This window comes from Haliotis asinina, chromosome 16, assembly GCF_037392515.1.
Source record: "Haliotis asinina isolate JCU_RB_2024 chromosome 16, JCU_Hal_asi_v2, whole genome shotgun sequence".
Classification (NCBI taxonomy): domain Eukaryota; kingdom Metazoa; phylum Mollusca; class Gastropoda; order Lepetellida; family Haliotidae; genus Haliotis; species Haliotis asinina.
The window spans coordinates 14,108,168-14,126,647 of record NC_090295.1 but is presented as its reverse complement, the minus strand read 5'-3'; the positions used below and the strand labels follow the sequence as shown (position 1 = coordinate 14,126,647).

Here is an 18,480-nt window from a genome sequence, read left to right as displayed (position 1 = left end):
ACTATTGCAACCGATTATGAATCATTTGTTTGAATGCCATTCTAGAAGGTCCTGAAATAGAGATGACACAACTTTGCAGATGATCAGCTTCTTCATTTTAACAATGGCGACGCTTCGGTACCTGTTCTTATACCGTTTTCAAGCATATGGTGGAATGATGGAGTACATCAGTTTATATACAAGATAAGATAAAGCGATAACAGTAACAAAGGTGGAAAACTGCTATATGTTTTCCCATCTCTTTAAGCCTTTTCCGACGCTTTGTCGAATTCCATTATTTCCAGATTTTAAGATGGTCCAAGTTTGTACACATGTGTCCACCGGTAGCACCTGCACCCCACAACTGCTGCCAAAGCCTTGTTACAGATTTCGATTAAAATATTGTCAAATTTTTAGGGTTTTGTTAATATTTCAGTAAATCAACTTCAGGTTACAACACGAAGGTGAAAACACGAAGAAAACCAATTCCATGGATAATCAAGTTCATTATTGCACTGAGTGCGACGTCTCGGCTTCATAACGGTGTTAGACCCTACGTAGACTTGACTTCCTTAATCTGGATTTGGCCAAATTATCTGCGACTTCATTCTCATGTATTCCAGTAGGTGTTGTTACCTAAACAATATCTCGCTTATAATGTGCTTTGTGTTTAGAAATGTTACCAACAGTACTGTCTCATGAACAATGTCATCTCCGGATCCATCTGACCCAACTTCTACAGCTTTAATTGCTGCCATGTCATCTGTATAGATAATTGGTCATGTTCTCCCCATGTCAAGGCTTGCAATATGACAAAAATTCAGCTGCAAAAACCGAAAGTTAATCAGGGAATCTGAACAACTTAGCGTCAAGTTTCCACAAGACCCTGAAGAAACGGTCTTGTGCGCTAGGTATCGCCCCTGGGCTGTCTGTCTGTCGATATAGAGGGATTGTAATTTACTAATAACTGACTTTGACACTCGTTCGTGAACTTTGAAACCTCGGACCACAATGGTCTGTCCTGCTCACACTCCTAATGTCCCGCTTACAAGTGGTCGTTCCTGACAAATGTTGCTTGTAAAAAAACAAAAGCAAAAAACAAAACACCCCAACACCCCCCCCCCCCCCTCCCCCCCCCCCCCCCCCAAAAAAAAAAAAAAAAAAATCAAAACAACTGTCGGTCTGGGTTTTATCGCTGAAATCATTGCATAACACAATGACCAGTTTCATGGCATGTTTAGAATTTTATACATGTTCACGTGCACATCATACAAAAGCACAAAAATGCCTTTCCAAAATTACGTACTTCATAGGACGTTGTGAATGGAATAATATATAATTCCGTACACAACTAAACAGCATTATTCAAATTTTAATAGCATGCATTAATCAGCCATATGATGAACGTCACTGACGCTGTGTACGTTGCAGATCAAAGTAATCACGTTATTATGAAGAAAATAATCCCAAAAGAGCGTCTGTGTATTTTCTGTTGTATGTTATCTGGTGTGGGTGATTTTATTCACAGAGGATACTAAACGACCTTCCGTGTAATACCATTTTTATTAAACGATTAATGATTTGGTATCAAACGAGCGAAAGCGACTTTGATACTAAATCTTTCACGAGTTTAATGAAAATGGTATTTCACGGAAGCGAGTTTAGTATTCTGTTTATTACTCGCCAACATAAATTGACAGAAATTGCGGCGAAATTGCCTACAGTGTAAAGACTCAGCTTTCCATGAGTCAAGCAATAGAAGGTCTAGTAAAATTGCGACAGCGACATTAGCATTGTGACGTCAAAACTGTGAATCATTATGACGTCATACGCCAAGCAGCATTACACGAGTGGAACTGAACGCTGTAGATGCTCGTATACGTGTATGTAGTGATTTTTGAAACTTTACTTAGCTGATGTTCATCTTTTTTCTATCTTGCACTGACTTCGTTCTTGTACAACTGAGATTGACTTTCTGGTCAAGTTTGGGTCTCAGCGCTCATTACCCTGTAAAAACTCACTTCCCCAGGATGTAATCCCAGGTAACAATTGCACAGGTGGATCCATAGTGGGGTGCAGGGGTGTGCTGGGGGTAAAGAGGAGGTAAACTGTCATAGGCAAAACCATACCCAGTGTATAAAACAGACTTGGTTGTGTTCTTACCCATACCATCTTGTGTAACAAGGCTTTGACTGTATCGACACAGTATATGAAACAACCATGGTCATTTTGATGTTGTTATGAGCATTTAGAACCTGAACTTTCAGGACATTGTGCATGTTATCACATTACGAACAGAAAGGTGCATTCAGCGGCGTGTTTCGTTGTTTTGGGAATATATTTTAGTTTAATGCGTGAACAATATTGAAGGGCAATAGGTAGCCCTAGGGGGTATGCCCCCCCCCCCCCCCCCCCCCCCCCCCCCCGATTTTTGTACATCATAGTACAGTGGATTCCTTATGACCCGACTGTCACTGGGATCTGGAAAAAATGTCCGATTACACACAGTATAGGTTAATTCAGTGTCTCCTTGCCTGATTACATTTCAAACACTACCATACTTTGTAACTGGCTTTAATCATAGAATTAAAGCTTCCTAGCTATTTTCCTGGTATAGTAAGGGGAACAATTTTCAGTATTTACAAGTAAAAGTATATAATTGGATTTATTTTCCCTGGTGGATTTTTTCGTGAAAGTGTGAATATGATTGTGATAGTAGTACATGTGTGTATGTTGTACTGAAGATAATAGTGAGTGTGTGAGTAGGCCGCACTCTGCAATATTTCATCTATATAGCGGTGGAAATAATCCAGTCTGGACCAGATATTCCAGTGAATAACAACATACAGCATGAGCATCGATCTTCGCACCTGGGAACCGCTGACGTGTCAACCAAGTCAGCGAGCCTGACTAGCCGATCCCGTTAGTCGCCTCTTACAACAAGCATGGGTTCCTAAAGTCCAGTTTTCTAACCCCGGACATTCACCGGTTACACACAGATATGTCTAAACATATTAATTAAGTTTAGTTCAGAATATTATGTACAGGCGCTAAATTTTGAACTAAGAAACCTTCTTTTAAAACATGAAAAATGTCAAAGCAGAAGAAAAAGAGAATATTTTATCCATAAATTGTCAATTACATAAATGGGGTCGTTTTTCCTCCAGAAAACAGGAAATTACATCTGAGAGCCTCTAATTTTTAAAAAATTGCCTCTGATTTCCCAAGACCCAAAGCTTCGGCTTCCTGGCCTCAAAAGTGGATAGTGAAACTTAAGGAGGGCCCTGTACTGACAAGTTAGAAGTGATCTTTGATTTTTCGTTTAAAGGTCACATGCAACCAAAAAATCAAACATAATTAAAACACATTTATCACTTATTCATGACATATAATATACATTTCTGCTTTTAAAAAAGCAAATAAACGCAATTATAAGCGTAAAATCGCGATTCAAAAGTGCAATATTTTGTACTTGGGCTTACTTCCCCCGAAACGAAGCCCTCGGGAGACCGAACCCAGTCACAGCTGGTGGATATGCACTCAAGTGTAACAACGGCTTCCGATTGGCTGTTTCATTTGCTTATATGCTGAGGGTTCATTGTGTGTACAGAAAGATGATCTTTTTGATTGGCATTTTAGAAGTATAGCCAGTCACAAGAAAGTAAGATTCTTTATGGATAACAACTTCTTTTTGTGTGCTTGATGCGTCGTTTCAGTATGGATTCATATACTGTTGTCAAACAAAATCATATACACGAAAAGAAGTCGTTATCCATTAAGAACGTATATAGAGATGTTGGGTTTGGAAAATACATGTTCTCTGAATTTGTGCTCGATCCAATAAAAATCATGTCAGTAGAGATGGTAAACTACTGCGTGGCTGGAATCTGTCATTCGTCCAAGTACAAAGCAGGACTTAAAACTGACAAGAGTTTGCACCAGTTTCCTTCAGATCCAGTCATCCGAAAAAATGAATGTAGTTTGTTTGCAACCCACAGACATAAAAACATGTCATGTGTATCACACGTGCCTAATTACATAATGTGGCAGACACGGGACTCGGGTGCACGAGTCATAAATCAACTTATTTTCTTTATGTCGTATTGTCTGATAGGTGTTAAGTTCAAATTGCACGTGGTCAATGATTGAAGCTGTGTATTGCATGTTGTCTTTAGCAGACAGGCAGACAGACATATAGATGTAAATAAACCAGACACTGAGCTTTCTCTGTGACAGTGACTGCTTACCACAATCAACAAGTTGTTTTACGTAACGAGTAGATTATTTACTTGTTTGTGTACACAACCAAGATTAGACTCCTGCTCATGACCTCAGACGCTGGGCATGCATGCTGTTTCAAGCTCCGCGAACCTATTCACTGCGCATGCGTCATGGACGCAGCGCAGCACAGCTGTTGAAACCAGTTTTCCCCCCAGCGCTGGGGGGAATTTAGTGAAACGTTTGAACTCCGATTTCGCGGGCTTTTTTTTCATCGCGTTTTTTTCAACTTTATAGGTTGAATTGGCATTTTTGATGATTTGTTTCGGTAAGTGCATACCGAAAGGTACCAGAATCTGCAAAGTTGTGTTTTACGTTGCATGTGACCTTTAACTAATTGTGGTTTCCTGGTTGAAGTAATAAAAATCTGTCTAATAAACACCTCTGATGTCATGGGGGCATAATCTTTTGACATGGGTGGTGGATGTGGTATGACTTGGGCTAAGACAGTTTAACCTCGAGCATAAATTGGCCTTGGCCATTATATACCTGTGTATAATCTAACCTAGGCTGCTTTAACCCACCTATATCTTAGCTGGGCTACACTGGGGATACATAACACAGGCTTCTCTTAGCTGGATGAGCTTATCCTGTGAGATATGAATTTGACCAGTGTAAATTGGTCTAGGCCATAACATGCACTGGGTATATTCTTGTCTTATTTGCTTTAAACTGATATACTTTGGTCTAGTGTATTATTACAGCCTGTTCCCCTTTGTGGGATTCTCCACATGGATACTATGGGTGAAGACTATTTCTGGTGACCCCGTGATACTGCTGGAATACTGCTAAAAGCCACATAAAACTAGACTCACTCATTCTTTCTTTTCATATTTTGTCTTGGTTCATGCAGGCGATTTATGAGTCTGTATAAACGGGGTTTGACTGTACTTTTGTTTTACTTCCAGACCATGCAGGCATTGGTTTACATAGAATCTAATTTCCACGAGTGGAACTTTGAAGAATATTCAGTATCTGCAAAGTTTTAACAAATTATGGCCCTTGCTTATACTAGTAATAAATAAGTAGTATGACTGTATCAAAGTTGCTATGTATTCCGTGTTGGTGAAAAAGTACAAATTTGATCAAAGGTGTCATCGAGTACTGAAACAGTAATCCCCAACAGCCTTATATTATTTTCCCCTTATATGGGGAGATGGTGACAACAGGTGGTTGATGCTACCATCCTTGCCACTTGGGCTGAAGAAAGGAAGAAAGAGAGCTAGGAATGACTAAATACCATTCAGGTACCATCAATGGCCAATACTATCGCAACTATATGAAACAGTATTTTCCAGTGTGTTGTGTCCACGATTGCAATGCATGGCTGGTTTGGAACTCATTGAACATCCTCTGTATTTACCAGATTTGGCAAGATAATGTTTTATCTCATCCTTGGCTAGGACAACAGGCTGACTGGCATGTATACTACAAATGACTGTTGCTCTGCTGTTCAAAAGTCACAAGGCAGACCCTGTTCCCACCACTGATACAATCAGCACCAATTTCTGGTGTGATATTGGGGGAATAATCTTAAGAGCCCTGTGAAATTATACTCACCCCTTCATTCACTGACTGAGGCATATTAAAGGCATGGTCTGGAAAAAACCTAGAAATCCCAAAGTGAAGGACCTGGGGACCTGACAAGCCGATCCCCATTTTAATAGGATCTTTGGTTTCTCCAATTAGTTCAAATCAGAGACAGCATACTGGGGTATGCAAGATTATGATTGCTTCTGGTTTTAGACCATATTCAGCAGGCACCAGGCATAACATTGATATTGAAACTGTGAATATGTGCTTGCTGCTTTACCTTGCCTTAAAAAATATTCCAGTCTGGACCAAATAATCCAGTGACTGATCTTACCAGCAACAATTCACACCATTTGCATATGCTGAGAGCCATCAACTCATCAGTCATAAGCTAGAATCATAAGACTAAATAAAAAAGTGAAATGTTTCTCTGGTGCTGGCGTATAACTTTTTTTGTGTGCATGTAACAATTTTTTAATGCCATTAAGAAAATATTTAACTTGGATGCGTCCTGATCATCCATTTGTCCACTACAAGAATGAGTGTCTGTAAGAACGAGTGTGACTGAATACAGAAATCATTAGCATGTACTAAACTTCCCAAACTGAGACAAAAAAATAAAAATACATGTATGTTCCTCCCTTGTCACTCTTTTTTCTATCAATTTTTTTTTTAAAGTCCTACTGCCCTTGTTACTTTTGAAAAAAATGTGCCCAAGAAACATTGCTTTTGAAATTGATACGAACAGTATAAATAAATATTAATATTACACGAGACAATGGTTAAGATATTTTATTTATCATTATTAATTATCACAAGATGAGGTGATTTGGATATACATACAGACATTTTAGAATGCATGCTATTATAATAAATAACAGGTATGAAAAGTGCTCTTTAAAAATAATCATTCACTAACAAAGACATGATCAACAGAATCATGATTAAACAATATTATGAAAATCAATAATGTCCCTACATCTTTATGTGATAATAAGCATGATAAAATGATACATTAATACACAGACTGGTCTGAAGAAACCTGTAAATGTTGTAACTGATTTTGCTAACAGACAATGATGCATGCACAGATGCATGCACACACACAGAAACACACATTACTAGTTCATTTTGCAAAATACCAACAATTAAACAACATGAACATCAACAGCACTTTCAAAATTTTGTTACCAAGCTACAAATTCTGACCACAGAATCACATGATCAGCTATGACACATGCACAAGACACTCATGTCTGCTCTCCATATCCTATTAGATTCACATGTTCCCTTATTAGATTCACATAACCCTAATCTGAACCAATTGGACCTCAAATTAGACAAAAAATTCATGAACACATTCCATTGAATTTATTTCAAGATTGGATTTCAAAAATGACTACTTACACAATGTTGCACCCAGCCTGATAATTACTTAAGTTAAAAACAAATTGCACACAATATATAAATACTTCTCATTATCCAGTTATTCAAACTGAAAAACCTCTAGTCAGATCAACCACACTTTCTCTTACACTTACACTTCTGGCCTAATATACAGGAAGTGTCACTACAAAATCTCTGAATGAGAATTACGTTAACATGCCTGTGATGGCTCCTAACAGGTGACTTAAACTGTAGATTTCGAAACCCCAAAAGGAAAGAGGCTTTAATGTTCAACTCTTCATTACTGCACTGAATGGAATAACACAGTCCATTGAAAATATACCATATTTAGGAGACAAACATCATGTGTTGGCCAATTTCCGGGTGTTATTGAGTATTTGAAGCACGGGAATGCATTTGGAACCGACGGCATCACCTGGAGGTTTCAAATGGAACATTCCCGTGCTTCAAATACTCAATAACACCCGGAAATTGGCCAAGACATGATGTTTATCGACATTGTAAACACAAAAGTTAACCAAATGGTTTTACTGTCTGCACTCGTTTACATTGAATACGGATACAACAGTGAAGTGTCATCAGCTGGCCGTTTCAGCTGGTTCCCATGGTAGCATCTGGAGTTGCTCATTTGTGACGTCATTCTAACTTTACGTCACAATATGATTTGAATGACGTCACCACTGTTGATGACACAACAAAACAATTGTTTACGTGTCAATACGCGGTGAATAGTCTTTCAGTTTCCGGGAATATAATACCATTTAATCATGTTTTTCAACCAATCAGATTACAGAACACAGTAACTTTTGGTTTACAATTAACCAAATATCTGTCTTCATTTTGCCAGCAAAAGACTATTAGTTTTAAACACAAAACAAGTCTCTGGATACCTATCATGACTCCATGACTGAGGTATGTATCGATACACGTGGAGGCAGTGTGAGATTCAAAATATATTATCACAAGCATTTAAAACTAAAGACAAATAACTTCATCTGACCCTGAGGAAACAACACTGTAAACATCTGTTTGGAGTCATATGCTGTATTCCTACAAACCTTGAACACTCATTTTTTCAGTAGTGAGTGAGTTGGGATTGATAGTGTTTTATCAAAACATGACAGGACTCCACATTTGGGTCGTATCAGCCTATATACACACATAAAATAGTGTTCCCCCTAGGCACATTTAGGAGGGCGCAGCGTCCTGCCCTTTTTCGCCTCAATTGCAGTCCTTTACTATGACTAGTGCGTATTTTCCAGATTTGAAATGCTTTTTTCAAATTCTAATCTTAAAATACAAACTGAGAAGAGTAAAAACAAACTTTAGAATTGAAATTATAAGACAATTTGACTTCTTATACATTTTGTTGTTTTTTCAATAATCTTTACCAACATGCCCTTTGAGGTTACGAAGTGCCCTTTTCCATGAATTTACCCTGCTCTTTCTGAACCCTTGGGGGAACACTATAACAAATATGCACGATACAATAGAAAACATTTGTGAAAACATAGCAGATATGCACCAATGGTGTACAGTCTTAGAATTGTTTACAAATGTATTTATCTGAAAAAACATTGTTTTATTGTTTATTGACAGTTTCACACATAAGTACCAGTGTTGGGGTAGATACGTGAAATGAAACACAAAATTACTGGAACTCCATTTAATTCCATCCAGTACTTGCAATGTTCAATGACAGTTTCCCAGTACTCCTACACTGAAAAAATAATGAGTACATACCAGTACTCCAAATTATCTGAAGCCCTGCTGAGATGCAGGCACCAGATGTTTACCACTTCAACATGTTCAAGCAAGCAAATGATCTGAACCCAAGACCTAACCTTCTATTATGCTAAAACTACAAAACCATGTACAGTGGATGACTGAGACAGTGGGCACATCCCCGCCCTAAAAAAACAAAAAGACATAACTTGAACTTGAATGACTAAAGCCTCACACACATGCATTTATAGCTCGCTTGGGTTCAAATGAGAATGATGAATGATTACATAACTCGAAATAGGGATAAGTGCACAAAACATAAAAAAGACACATGGTCCTGTAACCTCTCCACCCAACAGGATCTGAAATATGACATTTTCATGACTGATCGTGGAAAAGGTTGTTTATGAAACCATCATGTAATATTGTGCTATATTCATGCTTCACAGCAAGGGGTAAACGGCTGGTGGAACAGCAACTGAAGTATGTCTCAGTGCTGTCGCACAATATTGAAGACAACTGTGTATATTGAATGTGGATGACAATGACGTTCAGTTCTGCATCATCATTTACCGCAGTCGTATTGGTTTATATGACATCCCAAGCATCCTAGCTGAATGAGTTACATTCTTCATACAGAAAGTCTAATGTCAAACACAAATACTTAGAACTGATCTTCAGAAACCCATACTTGTCGTATGAGGCGACAAAAGGGATCAGGTTGTCAGGCTCACTTGACACACATAATTGGTTCCCAATTGTGCACATCGATGCTCATGCAGTTGATCACTGGACTGTCTAGTCCAGATTTGATTATTTACAGACCATCACCATATAGCTGGATTATGGCTAAATGCTGACATAAACCAAATAATCTTCATGTATTGTAAACTCATGATATACAGGCTCAGGTGGTCAAGGCTTAGGTGATCACGACAAAGATCCTGGTTCAATTCCAAACCTGGGCACAATGTGTGAAGCCTATTTCTGGATATATTTCTTAGAGCGGTGTTGAATTCAATCACTCACCTAATATGAAGGGTTGTAAGGAAATGTACAAACTCATGTTGATGAACCTCAAATCTCAACTTTCAGTAATGGTGTACAAACCCATTCAGCTCACAAACCCCCTCACCATTACAAATGATACAAGTAACTCATTTCCAGTGAGCATTACCATGATGGATTGTGGATGACTCCCGAATGTTAATAAAGAACAAATTGGGAAACATTCCAGTTGGAAAATAATTCACAGATAATTTACTGATGGCCATAAGGTCCCGCACAAATTTGAAACTGCCAGCCCAAAACAATAACAACCGGCGCTGGGCATCCGGACCTGCAGTTATTTTGAACGCTGCTTCAGAGGCCTACTAATGGTTGAAAGGCGTGCTTCCTCACCATTCTCATTCAACAGCCAGGCCTCGATATTCCTGTCAGCACTGGCTCACAATGTAAGGTCGATAACATCCCCTGTTTTACCATGGTTCAGTGACCCATTCATCTTCTTGAGAGCTCTACTTATGGTTGAAAGGTGCACATCCTTACCATTCTCCTTTAAAAGACAGGCTTTCATGTTCCTCAGAGTTATGGATGGATCATCTGTCTTCAGTTGCCTTATGAGCTGCATGTCCTTCAGCGTCAGCTTCTTGTTGTTGGTCACATCCAGACCATCCAACTCACTTTCCATCCTAGCATCCACCACTAACTTCAGCAGGTTTCCTGAATGTCTCTCATCCTCAGCTTCTTCTTGGAGGGTGTAATCTGGTGATCCTGAATACAAATTGCCTGATGATATCCTGTGTGAGAAGTTATCACTGTTGCTAGATTGAACATATTCATCTGAATATGCCACCTGGGGCTCTGAACATTCATCAAACTGAGAATCATTCAACAAAGAATCATCCTCATTATCAACTTGATATTCAGCAGAACCTCCTGCTTCTTGGCTGTTAATATAGACTAAGTAGTTAGGTTCCATCTCTTCTTGAGTGTAAACAAGTTTCTTCAGAGCTCTGCAGACAGACGACACATGGACATCAAGATTCCTCTCATCCAGAAGCCTATACTTCATCTCAGTCAAGGTGATGTTTGGGTTTTGTCTCTTCAAACATTCTAGAAAGTCCAAATCAGCAGGCTGAAGTTTACCATTTCTATGAGGCATGTCGTTCCTGGTTTCATATCCAAAGAAGCTTTCCTGATCTGTCTCCACTTCCTTTTTCACTGGTGATGGAATACTGCTCTGAACCATCAGTTCAGTGTCCTCATCATTCAACTCTGGAGACATACAATTGTCCACTGAAATATTTGTAACATGCTGATTAACAGATTCACATCCTGCATGGAAATTCTGGGGTTTTTTCTTAGAATTATTATTCCTACCATTTTCCAGAACTTGACGTGGACTGTCTGGCAAATCTGCAAACAAACTATCATGAATCTTTCTTTTGGTAGGCATCATCATTTTCCTTGACAAATTTCTAGAGCGTAACTGTTCATCATGGACAGGCGATGATTTTGACTGAGGAACTGCTGTTTGCTTCAAAGAATTTTCACCCATGATGGTCTCACTGCCATTGGTGCCTACTGAAGTCCATTTCTTCATGACTGAAGGCTGTTTTTGGTGCAGCATCATGTGCTGACCCTGCAAGGTGACAGAAGTCTCAGTTCCAGAGGGTGAACCTACCATTGTGCTGGCATCCCTGTTCCTTGATGAATCTACCCTTCCCTGTCTATGGGCTAGTTGATTCTCATGGCTTTTACGATGGGCAACCATTCCTGATATTTTTTTATTTAGATAATGCAAGGAGATGGACAAGTTTCTTTGCCTTTCTAATTGTTCCCTGACCTCCTCATTGGTTAAATATGGTTTCTTATGCAACAAATAGGTCAAGAACATTTCATCCTGGGGTAGGAAGTTCTTGTGCATTAACTGTTTCCTCTCTGTGTTTTCTGTGTGTCTTCCATTAGATCCATGCTCAGATGGTGAAAGTTTTGTCTCCTGGGATTCATCTTGAGAATTTAGAGAAGCTGCTTCTTGATAGGAATTACTCTTCTTCTTCATTGCTCTGGAGATAGTTGAGACATGAACCTCAACACCTCTTTCGATGCGGAGATGTTCTCTTATTTCAGAGAGAATCAGTATCGGATTCTGTCTCTTTAATCTTTCAACAAAGCAGACATCCTCCTTGGTGAGTTTCCTTCTCATCTCCTGTGTCTCTAGGGGAGGGAGATGTATTGGCTTTCTCATTTGATGACCTTCTCTGGATTGTTCAGCACAAGGGTCCCATGAGCTGTCTTCTTCTGCAATATCTATCTCTACACAGTGACCCAAATCCTCAGAATTTGTTTCATCCCCATTTCCAGCAGTAGGTCTTGTCATCAGATCATCACAATCCTCGATCAAGCTGGGATCACCATCAGTTGTTTTTGAACCATCTCTCCTTGAAACATCAGGTACAGAAGCAGCTGTCTTAGAAGCATCTATTCTTGAAGCATCTACATCTGAAGCTTGCCTTGGAGAATGCCATTCCATTTTGCTGACTTTAAGCCAAGGTACAGTTACTGGTGGAGTCTGGACAGAGGTACCAGTGTCACCAACCTCCTGGCCATGGTGGTGACTGTTTATGTTATAGGTACCATTATCCTGATGTGGAGATTCTATTGACCCATCATCTTCCCTTCTAGAGTCCACAGGAACATTGCAAGAAGATTCACAAGGAACTTCTGCATCTTCTGTATCTTCCTGCTTAATCTCTGAATTGTCACAAGGCAATTGTGTCTTACCCACTGAATATTCACTTGTATTTTCCTTAACTTTTAGGCCCAGATGAAGGTTTCTTTTTTTTCCAGACACAGATAGAGTTTCTCCAATACTTTTGTTTTTGATTGTTGCAAATACTGCTCTTCCAGACTCCTCGTCAGAAGCTGGTTCTTGCTTCACATGTACATCAACAAACATGGGTGTCAAGGGATTAGGGTCATCTCTCAATGATGTATTTGATGTATCATGGCTTTGTTCTTCATGTCTGAAGGAAAAATAAAGAGCTGTGAGAATCTGTAGCCATTGTTCAGAACAATTCACCACATTTCATTTCATTTAGAGATAGCAATCACGAGCAATAAAATAATATATCTCATATAAAACAGGTATCCACTTCATCAAAACTGCAACATTGAATTTAGCATTCCAGACACCTAGTTGTTATATCAATGTACTGGGCATTGCCCAATACAAAATATGTCTGCTACAAAATATCTGCTTACATGATGCAAGTGTATCCGAGGATGAGAATTGGTATGAGTTAAAAAAGAGGAAAATGGGCTGGGCCTCCTTGGAGTCGTGTTAATTGAAACAATATAACATATATCATGAACGGCACCAGTGCCATCAAATACACAGAATCACACAGATTCTCCGAAAATTCTCATCCCTGTGTATCTCCAGAATTCTTATCAGTTCAGTCAAACATCGTCACGTGACATTCATTCAATGACCCAAAGCATTTCAGTCAACAGACGTTTCATAGTCATCCTTTCCCCTTTTTCTTTTAATTTTTTTAAAAGTTTTATTGTGACTACTGTTTTGTATGTAAAGATGTATTTCCTTACCTATTCATTTCTGTGTCCTTCATGGTATTGTGTGGGCTCTCCTGTGCAGAAAGATCACCGCCATCTCGACCAGGTAGAAACTCATCAAATTCAGACAGAACTGATGCTGGCTGACCAAACACTACAGTGTAAGGAGCTTGAGAAGCTGAAGGCCTCCTTGCCACGTTCAATTTCAACATGATTTCTGGGAGCCAATCTGACCACTCTGTCTCACTATAGCCCTCAGCTGCAATGAGGCAAATGCTGTCCTGTATAAAAGTCGCTACCTCATCAGTTGCTGATGTTTCTGCATCTTGAATTTGAATCTTGATGCCATCAAGCGCAAATGAAAGACTGTTACCTTTCCATGAATCAGTAACTTCATCAAGCGCCTTGGCAATATTTGGCGTATCACCACTGGATAAATTCTTAGGGGGACCAAAATAACTTAAAAAATATTTCTTTAAATTTTTGGCTATTTCCCTTGAACTGTCATTCTTCAGAGGAAACAAGACACTGAAGTTTGAAAACTGATCCTCAGCATGACCAATGAAGTAAAATTCATTTGATGGTTTCAGTCTCATATCTATGATGTTGACAGACACATCCTGCAAGAAGTAAGAAGCAACTTTGTTCATCATTTTCAAGGGTCTGGGTGATGCCTTCATTGTGGAAGAAGACTGAAAATCACTGTTTGAAATGCCATCACTTGTAGAATTGGTTTGACAGCAGTCACATCTTCTCACAAATTCAGAAATATAATCTTTTGAAATGTCATAGTAAAGGTCAGAAACAGACTGAAGTGTTTGAGTGTAACTCCCATGGTTTAGCACACAGACATGAATATCTCGTACTTTCCCATAAATCTGATTCTCATGCAAGACCCTGACATAACCCATGGACATGCCATCTTGTTTAGGTACCACAAGTACTTCAGTCTGGTCTTCATCCGGCAGCTGCAACAACTGGAAGCGTCGACGCTGGATCCAACTTTTGAACCGATAGGAAGCTCCTGTGCCTAACTTCAAATACTGGACAATTTTTTCATATTTGTTCTTTGATAACAGAAGCATATTTCTTCCATTCTGACATTTTGCCAAAATACTGTCCAGGTGCTTTTTGTGTTCGTCCATGCTTCTAGTACCTGAAATAATTTATAGATTACAATCATATAGTTTACATACAGGATTACAAATAGCAGAGAGTGAGTTAGAATTTACTCCTTGACATGAAGCATTAAACCATGGCAATACCAAAAAAAGGATGTACGGTTAAAATTAGCTTCTAGCAAACCATGCTATTGACTAATGGAATTGGGTGGTCAGACTCGCTGACTTTGCTGACACAAGTCTCTGTTTCGTATGTTGATTTTCATGCCATTGATCACTGGACTGTCTACATAATATATCTGTAATATTACATTAAACAACCAATCAGCCACCAAAGATATGAGATATTTTTGTTCAAGGATGCTTGCTGTTGTTTCTGAATTAACATGGTCTGCGTTAGTGTGTCTATATAAGACAATTCTAAATTGTTTACAACTAGTATTCGCTCTTAGGCAATTAAGATGTTGATGCAAACCTGGATGGCTGTCGAAAGAGGTGACTAAATGGATCATGTCATCAGACTCAATGAAACATTTCACTGCATTTATGCTCATGATGTTAATCACTGCATTGGACCATTTTCAGTGCCAATGGCCATAACCCAACCTCCAGTAAGCAGCCCGAAAAAGGAGTGATTTACAAGAACTGTGAATGAGTTGATCGAAACATCGCTCAACCTAATGAACAAGAAGTTGTAATCCATAAAGCTGTATGTTTCATACTTACCAATTTCTAGAATGCCCATTAAGCAAGTAAACAAATAATATTTAAAGGTTGTTTCCTGGGAAGCGGTCTTACAAACAAAAAGTAAAACCTATCCCTCCAAAACAAAAACCTGAAACGCAGTTATTCTGGGAAAACAAGAGATGACCTAAGAGTAAGATATAGTGAGAAGCACACTTTAGGTTTATATAATATGGTATTGATAGCGCCACATTCAAAGTTTATATATTTTGGTGATTTACAGCACTTACATGATTTTTGTTTCCATTTCAAAAGACTAGCTTTCCATTTAGAGTGTTTGTTTCGGCTTTAGCGGATATTGTTACAGATGTGGATCTTTGTTTTCCTATTTTGGTGATTTTTGTTTTGTTTTGCTGTATATGAGTTCAGTTTGAATGCTTTGTTCACCTTTGGGGAAAGAGTTTCGCCCGTACCTCCCTCCTTTTACGAAGTAAATTTGCTCCGGGGAATACTTCCGCGGTATAATATACCATCACTGAAATAGGTTCATTGGTTGTTGTTTTTTATACCTGTTCTAGTTTATTGAATGTATATTTAGAGTGATGTATGCATTACACTAATTACAGTTTGTATTTTTGGTATTGGAGTGTACGAGGGGAACTCTAACCTACGTCTGTATGACAGGCCTGGCCATATTTATTCTAATCACGGTTTGCAGCAGTGTGCTTTGATTCACATTCGTTGATCACACAAATCCGTTTGATGACTTAAAAGTTCCGAATTCAAACCGATGATAACTTACCTTATACTAAGGACCAAGTGATTGAATGCATCAGAAAGTACAATTGCACAAAAACATTTCTAAACGAGGAACGCCAACCTCCCTTGTTTGTTTACTGATCTCGTATGAACAGGAAGTATGTAGACGGAAGTGCAGGGTGAGTCAAAGTTGGAACGAAAAAGCAATGAACACGGATTTCAACTTCAGCTCAGGACGTGACAAAAATATTTATATATCAAATGGAACCGATTGTTATTAGTATCACAGTTATGGCTTGTATTTTTCACTTTAGAAATAACAGTTTTATCTAACGTAAATCAGTTTCTGCATTATTGTTTCCATGAGCGTTCAAACATTATATGCTATACAAGTGTATAGCCTACAGTCTGGTAATTTTCCTTCAGCAATTAATCCAAATGCAACTATTGTCACTATTATAGCCTGAATGTTATAAATTATCGTTTAACCTTTCTGCTCGCTCAAGCACAATTTAGGTGTAGTAATTTACGGAGTTGTAGAGACGGGGCGTTATACCAACACTGACTATAATCAAATATTATACATCACGTAAATATAAAGTTTTAACCTACAGATGGATTCCACGGTTTGTTCATTTGTGCCTTCTTTTTACAACAAAGAGTTAGGTATATTACAAAATTTGTTTTAAAATAGACACGTTCAATTCTTTAGTCTCTTCCCCAGTACTAAGTAAGATACTGTAAAATCGGTTGCTTTTTATCAGTTTATGTTATTAAAACACTCTTGAAAGATCATTGTGCCTCAGAACATACTGTGTTTTGTAAATGTATTTTGCACGTACGTGGCCTTTTACTGGAAATACACTCTGACTCATATACAGTCTGTCATAGCCTGACCGGGGTGGTGCTCGTCACGCCGAAGACCCGGGTTCGATTTCCCACATGGTTACAATGTGTGAGGCCCATTTTCTGGTGCCCCCCGCCGTGATATCGCTGGAATATAGCTAAAAGCGGCGTAAAACCGAACTCACTCACTCACTCATAGCCTGGCCAAGTTCTACATCTTACGCTTCATCTGACAACACCTAGGCTGGCCTCAAGTAAGATAGAGACCCGTGAAGGTCAGGGGTAGAATAATCCTTCAGTAATCCAAGCTTGCCACAAATGGCGAGTAAGCTTGTCGTAGAAGGCGACAAACGGGATCGGGTGGTCAGGCTCGCTGACTTGGTTGACATATGTCATCGGTTCCCCATTGTGCAGATCGATACTCTTGCTGTTGATCACTAGAATCAAGGTCAAGAATCGATTATTCAAGACCGCCACCATGTAGCTGAAATATTGCTGTGTGCAGCGTAAAACTATATTTACTCACTCTCTCATGTAAGATCGCTATATTAGCCTAGCTATCTCAGGATACGTTCATTGTGATATGTGACAACGTTTCTTCCAAGCGTAATGCATTGTCTTTGTGGATACTCAGTGAGGGGCGGTGGTCTGCTACGTTACGTGAGTGAGTGAGAAGCAGAACAGTGGAAGTCTCCGTGCATTTTCTGAATTGGATCACGTAGGTTATATTTAGAACAGGCATGTTCTGTTTTAGTACACGTGTTCAAAGTCTGTGAGGTAGATGTTCTAATTTCAGAACACACTTAGCTATTCGTAGAAGATATGAATAATGTCCTTTCAACATAATAATTAACCTGTTATGATATTTTAAGACAATGTTGAACATTATACAAACGGACATTTGTAAAGCAATTGATTTTAAAGAAATTGATGCTAATTAGGAGATAAACATCACATGATGTTTATCGACATTGTAAACACAAAAGTAAACCAAAGGGGTTTTACTGTCTGCACTCGTTTACATCGAATACGGACACAGCAGTGAAGTGTCATCAGCTGGCCGTTTCAGCTGGTTCCCATGGTAGCATCTGGAGCTGCTCATTTGTGACGTCATTCTAACTTTACGTCACAATATGATTTGAATGACGTCACCTCTGTTGAAGACACAACAAAACAAATGTTTACGTGTCAATACGCGGTGAATAGTCTTTCACTTTCCGGGAATCTAATACCATTTAATCATGTTTTTCAACCAATCAGATTTCAGAACACAGTAACTTTTGGTTTACAATTTCTGTTAACTTGGACATTTTCTTCCGAGAAGGAGATCGACAATGCGTGTAGTCTGCAAGAGGAATATGATTCCGCAAAATGTTCTAAATAACTGGGTTAAATCGGGCTATATATGTTTACAACTGATAAATAAATGAGTAGGCATCCTCTAGAGTAGATTATCAGAAGGCATAGTTTACATAGTTTAATAAAATGAACACGTTGGGACAGTATCTCTTCTCTAAGGTTTGATATCTGTTCGGACGGCGTGTGTTTTGATTAGAACAGCTTATGTTCT

The 18,480-nt window shown here is 38.8% G+C and overlaps 1 protein-coding gene across 1 annotated transcript; it reads right to left on the bottom strand.

Moving 5' to 3' along the window:
- Nucleotides 1-10,290: 10,290 nt before the first annotated feature.
- LOC137268689 (uncharacterized) lies at nucleotides 10,291-16,250 on the bottom strand. The gene is made up of 3 exons (XM_067803291.1): nucleotides 16,108-16,250; nucleotides 13,534-14,656; nucleotides 10,291-12,950 (listed from the first exon to the last, which is right to left on the bottom strand). The coding sequence occupies exons 2-3, from the start codon at nucleotides 14,643-14,645 to the stop codon at nucleotides 10,370-10,372; spliced, it is 3,693 nt and encodes a 1,230-aa protein (XP_067659392.1). The 5' UTR covers nucleotides 14,646-14,656; nucleotides 16,108-16,250; the 3' UTR covers nucleotides 10,291-10,369.
- Between the last annotated feature and the right edge of the window lie 2,230 nt (nucleotides 16,251-18,480).

Excerpts from the sequence above, each read along its gene's own strand:
- LOC137268689 (XM_067803291.1), bottom strand. The coding sequence starts at position 14,645 with ATGGACGAACACAAAAAGCACCTGGACAGTATTTTGGCAAAATGTCAG. Across the intron at positions 12,951-13,533 it reads AAGGACACAGAAATGAATAG|ACATGAAGAACAAAGCCATG; the intron begins GTAAGGAAATAC and ends TTTTTCCTTCAG.